At 31.0% G+C, this 20,230-nt stretch overlaps 1 protein-coding gene across 5 annotated transcripts in view; it reads left to right on the forward strand.

The window, feature by feature from the left end:
* The window catches only part of CHL1 (cell adhesion molecule L1 like), a 291,442-nt gene that overhangs the window by 255,649 nt on the left and 15,563 nt on the right, over positions 1 to 20,230 (forward strand). For all 5 annotated transcript variants that reach the window (XM_051980967.1, XM_051981004.1, XM_051980995.1 and 2 more), the window contains 4 exons: positions 9,901 to 10,123; positions 14,701 to 14,816; positions 14,941 to 15,145; positions 17,469 to 17,591. In XM_051980967.1, the coding sequence (XP_051836927.1) occupies positions 9,901 to 10,123; positions 14,701 to 14,816; positions 14,941 to 15,145; positions 17,469 to 17,591 (667 nt within the window). The remainder of the gene's footprint in view (positions 1 to 9,900; positions 10,124 to 14,700; positions 14,817 to 14,940; positions 15,146 to 17,468; positions 17,592 to 20,230) is intronic.

Consider the following 20,230-nt stretch of genomic DNA (forward strand, 5'->3'; position numbering starts at 1 on the left):
AGGAACACAATATATACAATATATAGCATAAAGGAAAAGGAATTTGGTGGAGAATTAAGGAAATCTGAGAGGATATGACTCCTGAATTGAGAGATGTTAAAGATTCTATAAGGTAGATATGAGAAAGGAGAAAGTTTTCAAAGGAGCTTGTGCAAAAAAAAAAAACAGGGTGGAAGATAAAGTCATATTTGAAAAACAAAGACAAAACAGCTTTGTTAAAAACACACAAAGAGGATTAATATAAATAGGGAAAGATATAGAGCCAAAATGTGAAGGGCATTAGGTGCTAGACAATATTGTTGAAGTTATATCTGATGGAAAAGAAACTGGAGGAAGGTAGATCAATTAGATAGCTATTGAAACAATACAGACAAAGTAATGGGGGCTTGCACTAAAGCGATAACTGCATCATTAGAGAGTATAAGAGAAGAAATACCATTTAGATAAAAAAAAAAGAATTGACAATTGGATATGAGGGTTGATAGAGACTAGAGAGTGAAGAACTGAGAATAAAACTTTGTAAACTTATATTATACTAACTATCTTACCAGTTTGGAACAGAGGCATAAACTTTTTCCCATGACCATATAGGAAATATCTCAAATCACTCAGTATCATATGACAAAATACAGTCACTTATCTCTAGACAAAAAAAAAAAATAGAATTATCCTTAAATATGAAATTATATAGATTTTAAAGAAAAAAATTATAATTTTCATTAAAGATTACTACTTTATTTCTTAACCCACTATCTTAACCCTCTAAGCATTTTTTTCAAAGCCATTAACCAGACAATTTAAAAAAAAATAAAAAGAAAAAAAAATACTATGAAAACCACCAAGCTTCTTATTTCAGAAGGAAAGTTGGTCAGATTCCCAAATGATATGGAATACTTCCACAAGAGATATCAATCAATCAATAATAGGACCTTAGGTGAACTGGCAGTCATGCCTCTTAAACTCAGGTGAGAAAATTAGCTGATTGTTGTAGGTATTTTCAAATTAGATCATGGTGAATCTGGGATAAGTGGACTTCTCGTTCTTCCATTAGGGCCCTTCACTCCTGGCTCTTTATTCACATTCCCAGAGTGAGTTCAATCCTGAATAACATTAAAAGGATAAGAAAGAAACATCTCAGAAAGAAACCAGTCTCTATCTCAATCCAAAGGAAAAGAAAAGGGAGTAAAATGAACAAGTATTTATTAAATGTCTACCATGTGCAGACACTGTGCTAGAATTTCACACTAGAATGAAGCAGATGATGGAGAAGTGAAAATAAAATTTCTTCAACACAAGTGAAAATTCTACTTTTCTGAGTGAAAACTACTTGATGATTGACTCAAGGCATAAGACCTTCTTAAGTGGGATCAGACAAAATATCATCAGACATAAAACACAAAATACACACAAACTATGGTCCCTAAAACAATGGAGATTCTCTTTGAAAACCAGGCAAATTGTCTTTAGATCTCTGCTTAAAAAAGAGAACCTGAAATTTCTCATAGTGAATTCCTACTATAATTTCATACCTATCACAAAATTGAATGCTATTTTCAATTACAGATTAAAGAAAACAAAAGCTGCACATCTTCTGAGAATTAAGCTCTTCCATTGACCAGACACCATTACACTGGTATCCACTAGATATGAAGCTCTCTTTTTCAGTATCATTTATTAATGTTTTAAATGAACATAGAGGGGATCTCCTTTTCTATATTTTGAACATATTTAATTAGTAATCATTGTAGGGAATCTTCTGACTCTTGGCTCCAAAGCAAGTTCACCATCATAGAGTTCTATAATGTACTGGGCTACTTCTCTATGTATTCTCTATGTATACACACAAATAGATACATATTTCCAAATATTATTTTAAAAATATTTGTGAACTTTGCCTTTTAACAGCTGTTGATCTGAGTTATAATTTCAAAATTAAATGAGAATTTTATAACATAAAGATTAATGAGCATTTTTTCCATTCTCTAGTTTCAGTATGCCATATTGTATCAGGACTTAGAAAGTAATAAAAATTAAATATTTCCAATTTGGATATTTTTTTAAAAATGCTTTAAAATGTGACTTATTCCCTGGATTGTGCTGAGAGTAGCACAGCAGATGTTATTCCTTCTTGACAAGAGCTTAAATTGTATATTTGAAACCTTAGCTTTCTTTAATTCCTTTAGAGTATGTCTCAGTCCAGCACTAATCTCACCCAACTGTTAAAAGTCTGAAGAGTGGAAATTCTAATTAGTCAGATTGCAATATTTGTAGTAATATGATAGTTTGTTGGGAAAGCAAAATGTTTTGTAAACCTTATGTCACTAATCCTAATCATTCCTCTTAGGTAGTTAGTATTTTCATTCTTGGATTATCTATATAGAAACATTCTCAGAACTTGATCAACAGGATCTACAGTCACAAAAAGAAGAAGCAATTAGGAAAGTTAAAGAGTTTTTAGTCTCCTCCCTTGGTCAGATTTTTCAGAATTGGAAGGATCTCAAGGCTTTAGAATCCAAATCCATACTTAAACACCATCCCACCTCCATGAGTGAATGGTCATTCAGATAACATGAGCAATGATATTTATTTTGAAGTAGTCTTTTCTACTTTTGGCAATCTAATTATAAGCAATTTTTATCACTTATATTAAATCAAAGATTACCTCTTCTACTCCAAGTTGTGTCTTCAATGTCCCAGCAGAACCAGAGTAAATTCTTTCTTTATACTCAGCTTTCAAATGGTTACTATAGACCCTCTTACTCTTGTTTTCCAAGCTCGACATTTCTAATACCTTCAACTATCTTCATCATTTGGGTCTTTCTTCTCTATTTGAGCTTAATTAATCCTACCTATTTTGAAAATTGATCCCAGTAATGCATCAGCTGCAGTCTAATCTAGATAGAGTACAGGAAATCTCTCATAATATTTCATTCTGTTTCTGATAGGCTAAGACTGTATTAGCTTATTTTGATTATCTTATCAATTCATATTAACTTTCTGTATATAAAACATGTGTTGGCTCCCTGGGCAGAGTTCTTGGAGACAGTACTTGGAGCCTGAGTTCTGCCTTAGATACTTTTTGTTTGTGATTTCAGACAAGCCACTTCACCTTTCTAATTTTCCCTCTGTAAAATGGGTATAATAATAGAATCTGCTTATAGCATACTTGTGAGGATCAAATTAAAAAAAAAACAATATAATACTGTAACAGGCTTTAAAATCTTACATGTAAATGCTAGCTATTATAATTAATATTAATAATAATTACATGGTGTAGTATATACAGTCCCAGGTCTGGAGTCAGAAAAATCTTACTTTGTTTCTATTTTCTTAACTATGAAGTAGGGATGATAATAGAATTTGTCTTTCAGAGTTATTATGAGGACCAAATGGAATAATTTTGGTAAAGCATTAAAGCTAGCTATTAAATGCTAGCTATTGTTAATTTTAATAAGTATTACTAATAATACCGTTATAGTAATATTGATGATGACATTCATGGATATGATTTCTAAAGTTTATTGCCTGTCTTTTACTTTTATAGCTGAGTATTTGAACCCAAAGATATGACTTTGAATTATACCTTTGAGTCTTAGTCCCTTGCTTTAACCTGCCTGGTGCATTTTGGGTCACGCTTCATGGTCACATTCTTTCTCAGTTTAAACTTGTATGACAACTGGATATATACCAGCTATATTTTCATTAATATCACTGAAAAATTTTAAACAGCACAGTATGAAGTATATATCCTAAGTTGCTACCACAATGGAAACCACTTACTAAGTTGAATTTGACATAATAATGACAGTATCTTGAGTCTGGATATCCAACCAAATATACCCAATTTTAAAATTATTTATAATTAAATACTATTTTTTTCTATATTTATAATTGTTAACTCCTTGAGTATAGGTGCTATTTGGTTTTCATATTGTATCCCTACTACCATGAATCTTGCCATGTTAGCTGTTTAATGAATGCTTATTGACTGAACTGATTAAGATAGATCTGTTTACTACACCATCTTCTATATATTCCATCTTTAAATAAGAAATAAAAATTCATAACATCATTATAGAGTGAAAAGCATACTAGTCAAAAGATCTTATTTCCTATCTTTGATGGTTATTGCCTGTGTGACGTCAGAGAATTCCCTAAACAAGTTGAAACACAATTTTCTCTTCTGTAAAGTGAGGGGACTGGGCCAGTGAGGTTCTTAGACTTTATATAGATCCTATGCCTTCAAAAAAATATATATATATATACATATATACATAGATATATATATATATCTGCCATTAATAGTCTAGAAGAGGCTAAATGCAAGAAAATGTGAAGTCAAATGAATAATTATAAAGTTAATGGTAAAAAGTTGTGTTGGATTTAATGGGATTTTTTAAATGAATCAGTCAATTGGAGAAATAGAAGATAATTAACATAAAATGATCATTTTCTCATTTTAGATTTAACAGACAAGAATGACATTTGACTTCAGCCTTTCAGGCAAGAATGTTGAATATTAAACATTATTTGACTGAAAATTAAATTTATGCTAAAATTTTAAAATTGCAATACAGCTTTTTTTTTTTTTTACCCACAGTTATCATTTAAATGATAATTTTTCAAATGCAATAGAATCTTGAATTACCACTCATTTTCAAGGGTCCTAAAAGTAGTAGTCATTGTTCCAATACATAAACTAATGAACATATTCCAATACATAAGCAAATGAACAGAAATATTCATTTGAAAATTTAGACAATTATACAATTTAATTAGACTATTTGCTTGCTAAATAATTAGGATTTAACAGGATGATACTCATACTCCTTTGGAACTCCATCACTGAACTATTTTCAAAAGTCTGGTGTTTTTACTTTAAAGAGACCAAAAAGATTTAAAATGTCAAGAAATATTGAGTTCCACAACTCATATTAGTATATAACATTGGTCAAATAACAACCCGAAAGGCCTGAATTTCTCTATCTGTATTGAGAATTTAATGAGAATTTCTGTCTAATTTGCAAAGAGATTGTGGGAAGTGTATTATTGTCATGTCTTTTATATTCCCGATGCCATAGGAGAGCTCTCTGGCCAGAGGTTGGCCTTTCTCTTTGCTTCTCTCCCCCTATCCTTCCTTCCTAACTTTGATCTCTGGACTAGAAACTTACTGAAGAAAAAGGGTTGTAGAGCTATTATGAAAATACATTGAGTGCCAAATAACAAGCGTTATTATATCACCTGGAAAGAATAGGTTCAGCTAGCCCATAATGATACAATGAAGTTTGTTAATCTATATCTAGTTAGTTTGATAGATATAAAACTTGTATATAGATGTATGAAACATACAAATGCATATATATGTATATATATATATACATATATACACACATATACATTATTTAGAGTACACAATGCACATCTCTATATATCTTTATCTATACCCATAGATATATATCTATAAATCTATCTATCTATGTTCTAGAAAGTATGAACATCATCATGAGAGAGAAAATGACATAGGGCAAAATGTCATTCCTGTCATTGTTCTGAGATAAAGATATTTAAAATAATGGATTTTTGTTTGGATAAAAACTTTAAGCTCTCTAAAAAGCAACATTTATCTGTGCATTCCTGATTCCCTGATGAATTTATGCCATTTTTACACTCAGAAATTTCCTGGGGCAAAAATTCCCATTGAATACAAATAGAGACATTGCCAGGGGCAAATGCCAGCTCTGTTTTATCAATGAGCAAAATTATTCACTCAGTTGTAAACATAGGCTTAAAGTGATTTCTTTAAACTGTATTTAATTGAGATCATAGTTTTGATTCCTATTGAAACATAGTTGATGTCCTTAAAACATTTTGCTTGCTTAATTAGTAGGATCATAAAAAAATGCAACTCTGGGACAGCAAACTTCCATTACAATAGAATCATAGGTCTAGATTTCAAATTAGCCACAGAGGTCTTCTTCTTTTTCATTTTATGGAAGTGGAAACTGAGGTTGTCACTTACCCAAGGTTATAATAGGTGATATGTGCCAAAGGTAGGATTTGAACTGAGATCCTCTGACTCTAGTGAGCACTTTGCCTGTTTAATTTAATTCAGGTCATATCAATTCAATTCAATTCAAGTGTATTATGTGACTACTATATGGTAAATGATGTCTAAGAAACTACATACATACATAGAAGTGCATACATAAATACATAATACAAAAACATATGTGTACATATCTAGTTGTATATCTACTTATCTATATGCGTACATATCTAGTTGTATATCTACTTATCTATATGCGTATTTATTATAGCCCTGCTTTAAAGAACTATATATTCCCTAGCAAATCAACCTCAATAGTCACACAAATGATTCTCACATTTCATATTCTTTAAGTTTTGCAAAACACTTTAAGTACATGAACTCATTTGAACTTGGGGATATATTGTGATGAATGGAAAACAGTGCTAGATTTGAATTCAGAGGAAATTGGATTTAATGCCTGGGTCTTCTGTTTATTCTGCATGTGACTTGAGACAAAGGACCTCTCTGGGCCTCAATTATTTCATCTGTATAATGAGAGAATTGCATTGTCTTAGATTAATTGTGTCAAAGTTAAATAGAAACACATGTAACATATTGACTGAGAAAATCATAAATTCACATTATCTGTGTTGTATTTATTAATTTTGTCAATCAATTCCCAATTACATTTTAATTTGATCAAGGCCACATTTGGACTATGTGGGCCTTGAGCCTCTATTTTACAAATCTGGATTAAATAATTTCAAAAGTAAATGTGAAATCTTACTGATACAGAAACTATGGACCTATATTAACTACCTTATGGGATTTCTGCTACAATTTTATTTTCCTTTTTATTGTTTTCTTTTTTCTGGTTATACATGCATATTAATTTCTTAAATATGCATTTCTTTATGAATCATGTTAGGACAGAAAAATCAGAACAAAAGGGGAAAACCATGAGGGGGAAAAAAACAACAACAAAACAGAAGAAAAATGAAAAAATAAAAGGGAACAGCAAGTGTTGATTTACATTCAGTCTCTGTACGATTTTAAAAGATTAAAAATACAAAGTAATTTTCTGGAGTGTAGAACAAAAATTTTTGATGAAATCAGGGAAGTTCACTTTCATAAACAATACAGGATCCTGTAGATCCTAAAATATTATCTAGATCCAGAGGCCAGCTTTTCAGGATTATTATGATAAATACAATTTATGGATATTTCTTCCCAACCCAGAATTTGAAATGATGTAGTTGAATTTTATAACACAGGATATATATTTTAATATATTTTATTGAAATAGAACATATCAGCACCCTTTGCAAATGTATCTGTTGCTTTCATATTCTCATTTGTAATTGTTGGGCAATGCTATCTATCACATGAAGGCATATAATTGATTACAGAAAATTGAATAAAAATTTGTTTTTTATTTAGTCTTGCTCTTGTGAAATTATGTCTCTGTTTTAAAATTGAATTTTATTTTCCCTAGATGTGCTTTCAAACATATATTACATTAAAAAATAAATGTTCCCTTTAAACACACTCACAGATACATACACACACACACACACACACACACACACACACACTCACACTCACACACACATGTCAGCGTGCTGGAGATTTGCCTAGATCATTACTAAGGATGTGATTGCATTTATGGCATATAATGTAGAAGGTTAAAATAATTATAATGCAAATTAGTATTTTCAAAACTTCTGACTTCAAAGATAGGCAGTAGGAAAAACTAGGTTAACAAAAACTCTTCAGACTTAAAAGTTGCAGAAAAGGTGATTCTTGAATGTATTTTTTTCTTACTAAGCCATGTGGAAGGATGAATTAGATAGACTTTGGAAAGAAGGTAGCTAAAATCCTCTAGGGAATTATTTCAATAGCTAAATAAAGATGGTTGAAATTACATTTCTATGGCTGAGAATGGCTTCAGGGGATTTTAATTCCTAGCATAGGGAACCATGTGTTAGTACTGGAGCTCTATAAGTTAGAGGAAGAATTAAAAGTCTTAACTCTAGGGAAGAAAGGGAGAATTTTAAGATTAATAAATGGTAAAAGTTAGAGAGGGACCTAAATTGTTTTTTGCTATTCCTATTTCTTTTCTCTTAGTCTATTTGTTCATTATTTTTTCAATATAGGCAATATAGCTTTTGTTAGTATTGGGTTTTGTTTTGTTTTTTAGTTATGAGCTTTAATTGTATGGAAAATCATATTTAAATCAAGAAGTATATTTTTTATCACTTTTGGTTGAGTTAACCTCATCTATGGGAAGTTTGTTAGATCACAACATGATATCTTAAGCCAAGTTCTATAATGTACTTGATAGCAATTCACCCAAATTGGCAGGCGAAGTCCTTGAAAAAATATAGAAGAACCTTTGGAGGCTGAAGCCTTTGAAGTTTAAACTTTCAAAGTAAATGACTTTGAATTTACTTGTCTTCTGGAACTGTTTAAAAGTCAATCAAGGACAGCTATTAAGCACTTATTATGAACCTACTGTTTTTTCTAAGAAAACAAAACAGAAGATGGAAAATCCTTCCTTGGGGAATTTGTAATCTAATGAAAATACAAAATTACAACTGTTATATATAGGTATGTGAAAGTTACATTGAAAATATCCATTAAGAAAAGTATACATAAGTATCCAGAAGGCAAACTAGCAGTAAGAAGAGCTAGGAAAGCTTTCCCATAGAAAGTAGCACTTGAAGAGAGTCTAGAAGTAATTGATGGATATTAAAAAACTGAAATGAAGAGCCAATGGACTTCAGCCACAGGGTCAGCCAGTGTAAAGATTTGCTCATATATTTGAGAAACAAAGCAAAAACACAAGTTGATCAGTGCAGCCTGACAATAGAATGTATCAAAGATAGTAATGTATAAGGAAGGTATAAAATAAAGAGGCCAGATTGTGAAGAGAATAATTAATATTTAGAAATAGAGGTAATAGAGAGTCAGTTTATTGAATGGGGCCAGGAAGTAATCTAGTTAGAATTATACTTGAAGAAAATCTCTGGGAGTTGTGTATAGGGTGTATTGGTTTGGGGAGAGACAGAGCAAAGAGATCAATGAAAAAGATATTGCAATATCCCAGTAGAGAGATGATGAGAACCTAAAATAGAATTGAGGCTATATGAGTAGAAAGAAAGGGGACACATATGAGCAATAAGGTAAAAATAGAAAGAACATGTTCTGTCAGCATATTGGATAAGTAGGACCACTGAGAGTAAGGATTGGAGTTTGACTCGGAAGTTATGTACATGGATCTTTGGGTAAGGGTAGTAATGTTGGGAGACATAATGATACACATAAGAGCAGTGGGTTTGGGGAATGAATTTGTTTTGGACATACAATGATTCTGAGAAGCTAGTTTGTCAAAATGTCTAATAAATAGTTGGTTATGTGGGACTAGATACAAAGATTTGGAAATTGTTACTAAAAAGTTGTTAATTGAGCCCATCAGAGTCAATGAGATCACAAGTTAGAGAAAAAAAGAGAGAAAAATAGATCTGACAGAACTTTTGTTCAACATACCTTGTTGCTAGTTGTCTCAAAGTAATAAGCTATTAATTGAATTTCCTTTAATCATGTATACTTAAAAAAGTTATGTTTGAGCTTATTTAGAAAGTTCCCTAATAAAAAAAAAAAACCCTTTTACCCCCATATTCCTCACCTTGTGGAATTAAATGACTTTTTCAGGGACACATAGTCAATATGGCTCTGAGGCATTGAAAGTGAAACTTACTATCTTTTGAAGTTTACTTTTCTTTCTCTTTACCATACTTCCTAACTCTTAAAATGCAGTTTTGTAATTGTATCATCAAAGATGACAGTGCATTTCTTGATTCTTTTCATAGCCACTGAAATCCATGGAACGAAATGGACCAGGATTAGAATATCGAGTGTCATGGAGACAACAAGGAGTTCCTTCAGAATGGTCTGATGAATTGGCCACAGATAATACCTTACGAGTGATGACCTCATATGTCTTTACTCCTTATGATGTCAAAGTTCAGGCAATCAATCAACTTGGCTCTGGGCCTGAGCCTCAGACTATAACTGTGTATTCAGGAGAAGACTGTAAGTGACCTCTTTTCAAAACTAATTTGAAATATTCAATGCTATTTTAACATCATTAATAAGTGATAATTTACTGAATATCTATTTTGTCCAAAACATTGCCCTGATCACTGTATTCAAGGCACAAAAGTCAGACAATCAACAAGCTTACATTAAGTACTTACTTTATTTTAGATACTAGCAAAATGGATATAATCAGAAAGAAATACAGTCACAGTCCTAAAAGAAATTATGATAGGGGAAGAAACACATTGTTAAGAAACCAAAAAAAAAAAAAAAAAAAAAAAAGAAGTGTAATAGACCTTATTCTAAAACATTTGAAATCTAGTTGCAGAGGATACAAAATTAAAAAAAAAAAGATGCTATAGTATCTGCTGAGTACAATAATGTGCACAGAGTAAGTTATGCACACATATAGGAAAAGTTAGATGATTATTCATCTAACTTTTTGGGACAAATTGACGATTGAGTGAAAGAAAACCATTCTTTATCACTTAGACACAAAGATTACTTTTAATTATAACTTCTTAAAATACTTGGCATTTGTAACATTCTAATTTGGATTATATATATATATATATATGTGTGTGTATATATATATATATATATATATATGTATGTATGTATGTGTGTGTGTGTGCGTGTATATATATATATATATATATATATATATATATATATATCCCTCATAATTCCTGGTAGAGACTACTGTGTTTGAATTCAGAAGATTCAGATTCCAATTCACATTCCAACTGAATTTGCTACTTATATGATTTTATTCTATTCAATTAGCTCTTCTGGACCTCTTTGTCTTCATCTGTAATATCACTGGTTTTGTACTAAATGAACTCTAGTTCAAAATCTTTACAATCCTATCTTAGAGCAATATGGGGCAATTTCAAGTTTAGGCATCTGTGATGAAAGCCAAAATCTGTTTTATAATCCAATACATGGAATTATCTAAAGTTGAAGATGAAATATATGTTCTCAGCAGAAAAAGTTTTGTCTAAATAGTTTGGGAAATTAAACTTTTTACTTTTCAAAAATGTCAGTTTAAACATTTATTACATTTTTAATCTTGAGTAAATTATATTGTCAGCACCTTTTTAATGAAAATACTTTTTTAGGTGGTGTTCAAAAGAAAGAGAGCAAATTATCGACCTTTTAGACTGGAACTGATGGTCAGGATCCCAAGATAATACCTAATTATAATAACTCTAGTTCAGCATAGTTTTATAATAAGAAAAGAGCAGAATTTTCATCCTAGATGAGGCTTTCCTATTTAAACACTTATGGATATGGTAGTCTTGATGGGATAATAGATTTAAAATTTGAAAGACTTCAGAGACCACATAATATGGCCTCTTCATTTTATAGGAAAGAAAACTGAAGCCCCAAGAAGCTTAAATGATTTTGCCAATATCAGAGAAACAATAAATAGCAAAGATGCAATTTGAATTCAAGTTTCACAACTTCCAATTCATTCTTTTTTTCAAAGAATCAAACTTCCTTCCCATGTCTTTATTGATATCTGATTGCAAGATGATATTATTTTGATTAATAATCCTATTTTTACTTTTGGAGAAAAAGAAGGCAGCATTCTTCCATGTAATGATGTCTTAAAATTTCTGAGGTTGAAATTTTTCAGTCTTCTGGGTAAATTGTTTTATAGTGTAAAAGGTCTTTGTGTTTTGAGTTACATTTGGTTGTTAAAAAAAAAAGAGTTCACCTCTGACCCTCATTTTCAGTACTTGGCTGAGGGGGTACAATGGGAGGGGAGTGACTGACTCTGCTGGAAGACATAGGAGTCTGGTGTTTCCTAGGTCCTGAGCTAGGGTTCTAGTGATAGTGGTTGGCCAGTGGGGTGTTTCTGCATTTCCCTAGTGCTACACTGAATGTGGTAGAGGTCTGGCCAATGAAGGTTGCTTGTTTGAAAAGTGATAAGTTGAAGCACTTTTTGGTTCTTGAAGCTGAAGTCTGCTCATTTTTCTGAATATGCTGAGGCATCTGGAAGAGCCTGATGTTCATGTTTGTTTGTTATACTACACTGGAGCTCAGGATCTGATTTGGTGAGGTGGGACTCACTGCAGGCTTGCTAGGATTCTTCCTATCTTAGATGGCATTCTCCTTTTAACCAAGTGAGACAGACCTTTCCTCCTGAAATTCCAAGTTTTTTGTGCTCAAAGATTAGTTCACCTTGTCTTTTTGCTGGTTCTGCCATTCCAGGATTTATTTGGGAGTGATTGGAGGATTGAATATGGGAGATCTATAATGGTTTACTTCTTAATTAAACTAGCTTGTCTCCTGGAAGTCCCATTTCTGTATTCATTCCTTTACTTACTTATTTGTTTATATGAAGTCATCTTTGTTGTAGATCAAAGATTTGAACTAATTCCTCTAAGTCTAATTTCAGTGTACTTTTGGCACACTGCTTTATTATACTAATTGCCAAACTGACTATAATAAAATTGTTGGAATAAGACAGAGACAAAAGATTTGTGTAGCATTTGTGTATGTGTATTTTTTCCCTCTCTGTTTTCATCCAGCTTTCAATTTGCCTGAGTGGGTAAATGTAAGACACATTGGCTGTATGACCCTATTCAAGTTATTTAAGCTCTCAGTTTCCTAGGAACATTGGCAAGGCTATTATTTCAAAATAGTTACTGACCTTCAGTGATTAAAGGAGTTCCCTTACTGGAAGTTAACTCTATCAGTTAAATCAAAATTTCAAATGAAAGTAGCTTGACAAACTAGGACTCTGAGTGGAATCAAATAAGATAGAATTGGCTAGACATAAATGTAAAGTTTTATAAAGAGGAGTAAAAAAAGTAGATTATGATTATATGATGTTAGCGGCCCAGTTATAATGTCTTACATACCACTGGTTATATGTCTTGTATATAGTGTTACTATTCAGAAATGGATTGGATTGATGGCTTTTGAAACTTTTTTCAATTCTGAAAATTGTTTTCCTGAATCAAAAGAGCTAATGCAAAACATTTTAGAGTGAAAAGCAATTTGACATCTCTATATATTTTGATACTTCTAAGACAATGCAAAGCCTTCACACTATCACTATCATATATTGAATCAAAGTATTGTTGATTCTCCCATTAAAAAAAAAAAAAGAAACAAACCCTTAAGCTTACTTACCTTGTTTTCTAACTCACAATTGATTAAAATAAACTGTCTATAAGAAATATGAGGTTGAGAGAAATATGAGATTTTGCCTGTTTGAGACAGACAAAATGATACTATATGAAGTAATAGATTTCAGTAAGAAAGAAGACAAAAACTAAAAAAAGAAAATGGAAGCAGCAAGCAATACAATGGGACTTTTTCAAAATATACATATATTTTTTAAAAATTCTGGAAAAAAATAATTAACTTAAAATTTTATTCTATTTGAACCTGAGAACTTTCAGTTATCTAGAAAATTCATTTGTAAGAACCACTTTTATAACAATGTTTGGTAAATAAAATGCTATCATATAAATATATTTTTGCAAATATCAGATAGTTTGATTATACTTGTTTAATTATAAGGGCTTATTCTTTTCTTGTTACCTATTCATTCAATAATTTTTATCTATTCATTCAATAATTTTTTCCATGACATTCAGTGAGCCATTTAAAACTTCTCTTATATACATACATACATAATATATATAATATAGTAATAAATAGCAATGTATATATATATATATGTATATATATACACATGTGTGATATATCCATATCTATGTACATATTATACTACACCTTCTATGCACATAGAAATGTGTTTGGTACCTGTGTATGTTTCCAATAGCCTAAAATAATTTATGTTTTAAAATAGTTGCCTACTAATATCAATTATGATATTAATAATTATTTTTATTGGCAGGATACTATACATACATCATCACATTTGGTTGTCAAAATAACTAAGTATAGTAGGTGCTAAGGGAACTGAGGTTAAAAGAGGTGTGATTGCCCTACCATCAAAGAGTTTCTAAGTGCCTGAGAATTTGAACTCATGTGTTCCTAACTTCAATTTCAGTGTTCCTGGTCACTGAACCACCAAATTGTCTCTGTTTAATAGACTTTTTTTTTTTTTTTTTTTTTTTTTGGTGCAGAGTCAATTGGGGTTTAAGTGACTTGCCCAGGGTCACACAGCTAGAAAGTATTAAGTATCTGAGAACAAATTTGAACTCAGGTCCTCCTGACTTCAGGGCTGGTGTTCTATCCATTGCACCACCTAACTGCCCTTAATAAACACTTTTTTAAGGAAGGTATAGTGACATTGGAAATGAGCATAGATACAATTCATCAAACCTCATGGCATCCATAGGGCTATCATATTATTTAAATTATTGTACAAAGTTATACTTATTAACATTATTATAAATAATTGAATAGCGAGATGAAGTATTCTTATTTTTTAGAAATATTCATGATGTCTCTCTGTATTGTAATATAGAAATAGTTTTTGAGAATAATCTTATTGATTCAAATTTAACAATAACAATATTGTTAAAATAACAGTAACAATAACAATGAACCATATTTGTGTGTGTTTGTGTATGTCTTTACAGATCCTGATGCAGCTCCTTCTTCAGTATCAGCCAATGTTATAAATAGCACGCTGATAAATGTCACCTGGGAAAGAATTCCAAAAGAGAGAGTACATGGACATTTAAGAGGATATCAGGTTTTGTTTTCTAATAGTTGCATAAAAATGTTCTTGAATTTTAAAATAAAACTGATTCAATAGGTTACAACAATTATATGTAAGAAAAAATATGGCAATGGATTATAATTTTTTTTTATTTTAGATCAATTGGTGGAAAACAAAAAGCAGATTGGATGAGAGGAAATTCCCCAAAGAAATAAAAACTTTACGACTGGCAGGAGACAGAAGCTATGGAATGGTTCCTTCACTAGATCCATTTAGTGAATTCAAGTTAACAGTCTTAGCCTACAATTCCAAAGGTGCTGGGCCGGAAAGTACTCCAATTTCTTTTCAAACTCCAGAAGGAGGTAAAAGAAAAATAAAATATGTAAGATCATTTAGTTCTTCTCCCCTTAGTGTAATCTTTTGAAAACATACTTATAGATAAAGCCTAATCTAACACTCATTAATGTTCATAATCGTTTATGGTTTGTTTAGACTAGTTACATGCCTCTTTAATTTATGTAGTACATTTATATTCCTGACATAGTGATTACAAAGTTGGCCTTGAAGTTAGAAAATTCTAAATTCAAGGTTTTCCAGTGATACTGGCTGGGTGATCATGGTCTAATTTTTAAATAATAACATCTAAGACTTTTATTTACATAGAAAATTTCAATTTTCATGAGAAGAGGGAGATTTCTTACATAATAGTCTCTGTATAAATGCAATTATTTGTCTAATTCCTATCTCTTTTTTCTATTTTGAATGGGATGTACTACATGGACATACACAAAGTCATGTATAAGCCTTATAAGTGAAGAGATCCCAGTTTGTATAAAGAGGGAAATCTCTAATTCACATGATTGTACCTTTGTCCTGGTTGTAAAATTAGAAAGACTGTTATCCTTTCTATCAGAGTAATCTTTGTAGCTGGTATTTCCAGAGTTAAGTTTGACTGCCTCTAATATGGGAAGAAGTTAATGAAAATATACCACTCCAACTATAGTGGGTGAGTGGTGTGCCCTCATGCTCTCAGCTGCATTCTAATTGTTAGCTGCATTCTATTAGATTGTGTGATGGATCTGATTTCTGCTAAATATATTTGTGCTTTTCTTCTAATAACTTTTTGGTAGAATCCCTGGGGTTTTCTAAGTATACCATCATATCATCAGCAAAGAGTGATAATTTGGTTTCCTCATTGCCTATTCTTATTCCTTTAATCTCTTTCTCAACTCTTATTGCCAAAGCTAGCATTTCTAATACAATATTAAATAGTAACGGTGATAGTGGGCAACCTTGTTTTACTCCTGATCTTATTGGGAATGGTTGCAGTTTGTCCCCGTTACATATAATGCTTACTGCTGGTTTTAAATAGATGCTATTGATTATTTTAAGGAAAAGTCCATTTATTCCTATACTCTCAAGAGTTTTTAATAGGAATGGATGTTGGATTTTATCAAATGCTTTTTCTGCATCTATTGAGATGATCATATGGTTTTTGTTAATTTGATTATTAATATGGCCAATTATATCGATAGTTTTCCTAATATTGAACCAGCCCTGCATTCCTGGTATAAATCCTACTTGATCATGATGTATTATCCTGGGGATGATTTTCTGTAGTCTTTTTGCTAATATCTTATTTAAGATTTTAGCATCAATATTCATTAGGGAGATTGGTCTATAATTTTCTTTCTCTGTTTTCAACCTACCTGGTTTAGGTATCAGTACCATGTCTGTGTCATAAAAGGAGTTTGGTAGGATTCCTTCATTCCCTATTTTTTCAAATAGTTTATAAAGCATTGGGGCTAATTGTTCTTTGAATGTTTGGTAGAATTCACATGTAAATCCATCTGGTCCTGGGGATTTTTTTTAGGGAGTTGATTAATAGCTTGTTCTATTTCTTTTTCTGAAATGGGACTATTTAAGCAATTTACTTCCTCCTCTGATAATCTGGGAAGCCTATATTTTTGGAAGTAGTCATCCATTTCACTTAGGTTATCAAATTTATTGGCATAAAGTTGGGCAAAGTAACCCCTTATTATTTCTTTAATTTCCTCTTCATCAGTGTATTTGTGCTTTTCTTACCTATTTATTTGTCTTTAGGAGTCAAGTAATTTTTTTGTCAAACTTGATACATTTTCAAATTCATTGCTATTAGTACAAAGCCAATAAATTAAGTACTAATGAAATTAAATCATTTTAAATTAATTTAAAGTAACCAATATTGGAGTTTTAATGGCAGAGTAAACACTTGATGAATATTTTCTATAAATAAATAGTCTATATTTGGTGTCTTTAAATTAGTTTTAAATCAGTTTATAAGTCTAAATCATTCAATAAGAATTTTGGGACTGTGACATTGTGTTATGTTTGAGATAGAAATCAAAAGCAAAAGAAAGGTAGTCCCTCTGCTGAAGTGATTAATTTTCTAATGGAGAGAATACTTTGTGGCTAGGTCTGGCTATTCTCTCCTCTTTCCCAAAAGGGAGATTGTTAGAATGGTTGTTTCACTAATGAGAAAAGAGACCCAAAGGAATAGAGTCAAAGGGAAGCTTCAGTATTATGTGAACTGAAAAACCAAGGATTGCTTATGTCATCGGAAGAATGGAACTATATAAAGGAATTCATTGTATTTTAATAGTTTGAATTTTGTCATAAATTTTATCTTGATCTCATTTATTTCAGTACCTGAACAACCTACTTTCCTCAAAGTTATAAATGCTGATAAGGACACTGTCGTTTTATCCTGGGGACTGCCCAAGAAAGCACATGGCAACTTAACTGGCTATAATTTACAATATCAAATAAGTAAGTAGAAATTTAATTTTTGCAATCAATCTTTTTGTAATGAATAGATTATATATTTGAGTAGATGATATTATAAAATGGGAAACTGGGTAATTCTTTGGCCATAAAACAAGATGGTACTCATTGGAAAAAACACAGATATTGATACAGAGTGAAGGAAAAAATAAAAAGATGACAGCAGAAGATGAAATGGATAGATAGTCTCCTAGGGAAAAAAATTAATTTGAACTTGGACAGATTTTGAGAAATAGTGGAGGAGAGAAGGCTTTGCTGTATCATAGCACAATGGAATCATAAAGAGGACATGAACAAACATCTCAATAACAACAGACAACTCCAATTATAAGTTATTCCCTAATTAATTTAATTACCACAAATTTTGGTCAAATTTCAACGTACCACTAATTTGATCATTTTATATGAATTTATCTTATTTGGAGGTTTACTTGAACAGTGATGCATGCCTATATAAACATATACCATTATAGTGTACATTTCAATTTTAAGAAAATATTTTTCTGTATATTTCCCTTTTCTATTTCTCTAAAACCTATTAGCATATAATCTTTGCTTTATTTCCTTCAATATTTTCATTAGGGAAGGCATGGAACATTTATAATGGGAATACAAGGGATAACAAACTAGAAAACTACTAAATTACAAATTTCTACCTGCTAACATATTCTCTCTCTCTCTGTCTTACTGAATCTGTCTCTCTTGTCTCCAACTCTCTGGCTTTTTCTGTGTGTCTATGTATCATTGTTTCTGTCTCTCTCTTCGTTTCTCCTTTTCACTCCCTGACTCTGCCTCTGTCTCTCTCTCTCCCCACCACATTACACATACACACACACACATATATACATACATGCCGCATGGTTATATCCTGTTTGAGGCAGAATGGATGGTGTAATGAAAAAGAGTTGTCCTTAGTGTCTGACAGATCTGGATTCCATGCTCAACTGTGATATTTACTGGTTGCATGACCCTAATCAAGCAACTTAAACTTTCAATTTATCAAGCAACTATCTGACTTCTATGGCTCTGAACTGCAAAAGAGTTTCATGATAGAAGAAATTTCTTCACTATAAGTTCCTTATGTCAATAAAAAAATACATCCAGCCTATTATGTATATGTATATATGTATATACATATATTAATATATCCATATATGTAAATATTTAGAGTTTTTGAATGTTTGAATTGACATTAATGAATTTTAAAAGAAAATAAGAAATGGAAAACTTACAATCTTTTAGTAAGCATTTAGAAAAAAAAAAAAAAACTTTCCTTTACTGGGAAACATCACAATGTGTACAATGAGTATTGTTGATATGTTCACTCACAATTGTAGTCCTCAGATAATAGAACTAAGATAAAATTAAAAAAAAAACACTTTAAACAAGTTTGTGATGATTTAAACAATAGATATTTCATTGGGTTTTTTAAATGAATTGATTACATATTGAAGAAAAAAGAGAGAAGAAGGCTTTAATATCAAAAATGTATTTGTTAAAAGAACAGAATAAAATAAGTAAAATTAATCCATTAGCTTTTCCTCTCTCCTACTTATAAAAATGGCACTATGAATTTCTTCTGAAAACATCATTGACCTGAGTGTAATTATAATGGTCAAAACATTCCCACACTTATAAGACATAGAGAAGAAAGGAAAATATATAAAGTTTGTGTCCAAACAAATTATATTAGCCAGTGTTGTCTCCAAATGTTTCTTTACTGCAATGGAAGCATAGGCATGGAAGACAGTAATTAAATCTTTTTCTTCCCTTTTAGGTAAATATCACATTTTTTTCTTTTAATTTTCACGAGATCTTTATCTCATTCAACTATTAGTAGCATTAGCAGTGAATTACATCACTTAAATGCCAATTGGATATAGGATATATCAATATGAAACAATGCAATTTAAAATACTGTGGCCATGTTACTCTGTTTCCTGGCTTTCTAAAAGCTGATCTTCACACGTTTTGTTGTTTAAGGATCAAAACACATAATTTCTTTTTTTTCCCCACTTAATAGTATTCCCTTTTTTTCTATCACATGTATAGGTAGTTTTCAACTTGAATTTTTGTAACATTTTGAATTCCAAATATTTCTCCCTTTATCCTTTCCCTCAAGACTCTCCAAGAAAACAAGCAATTGAATATAACACAGTTGTGTTTAAAATATTTCCATATTGGTAAGACATAATTTCAAAGAAAAGAAAAGTGATTCTAGTTGAAATGTCTTTTAAAAAGTAGCCTGAGTTTGTATTACATCATTCTAATAAATAATAATATCTATTTGCAGGATTAAAAAATGATATTTCTAATAATGTTCAGTCAAGATCATTAAATCTAAAGAAAAACAAATTTGTAAAAACATTTCTCAAAAGAGGTTGATATACTTTTCAACTTTATAATATTTTAAGAATATTTTAATTCAAGAAATTTGGAATCTTGATATATCTATATCTTGGTCTCTTTCTCTATATGTACATATGTATGTATGTATTTATATAAGGATGTGTATTGATTAACACAGAATGTGGTACATACTAATTCCCTTCCCTTTTCCTTATTCCTTTCTTTTCTCCCTTTGTCTCAATGCAGACCGGCAATTTCTATGCAATTTATTGTCT

Source organism: Antechinus flavipes, chromosome 1 (genome assembly GCF_016432865.1).
Source record: "Antechinus flavipes isolate AdamAnt ecotype Samford, QLD, Australia chromosome 1, AdamAnt_v2, whole genome shotgun sequence".
Lineage (NCBI taxonomy): Eukaryota > Metazoa > Chordata > Mammalia > Dasyuromorphia > Dasyuridae > Antechinus > Antechinus flavipes.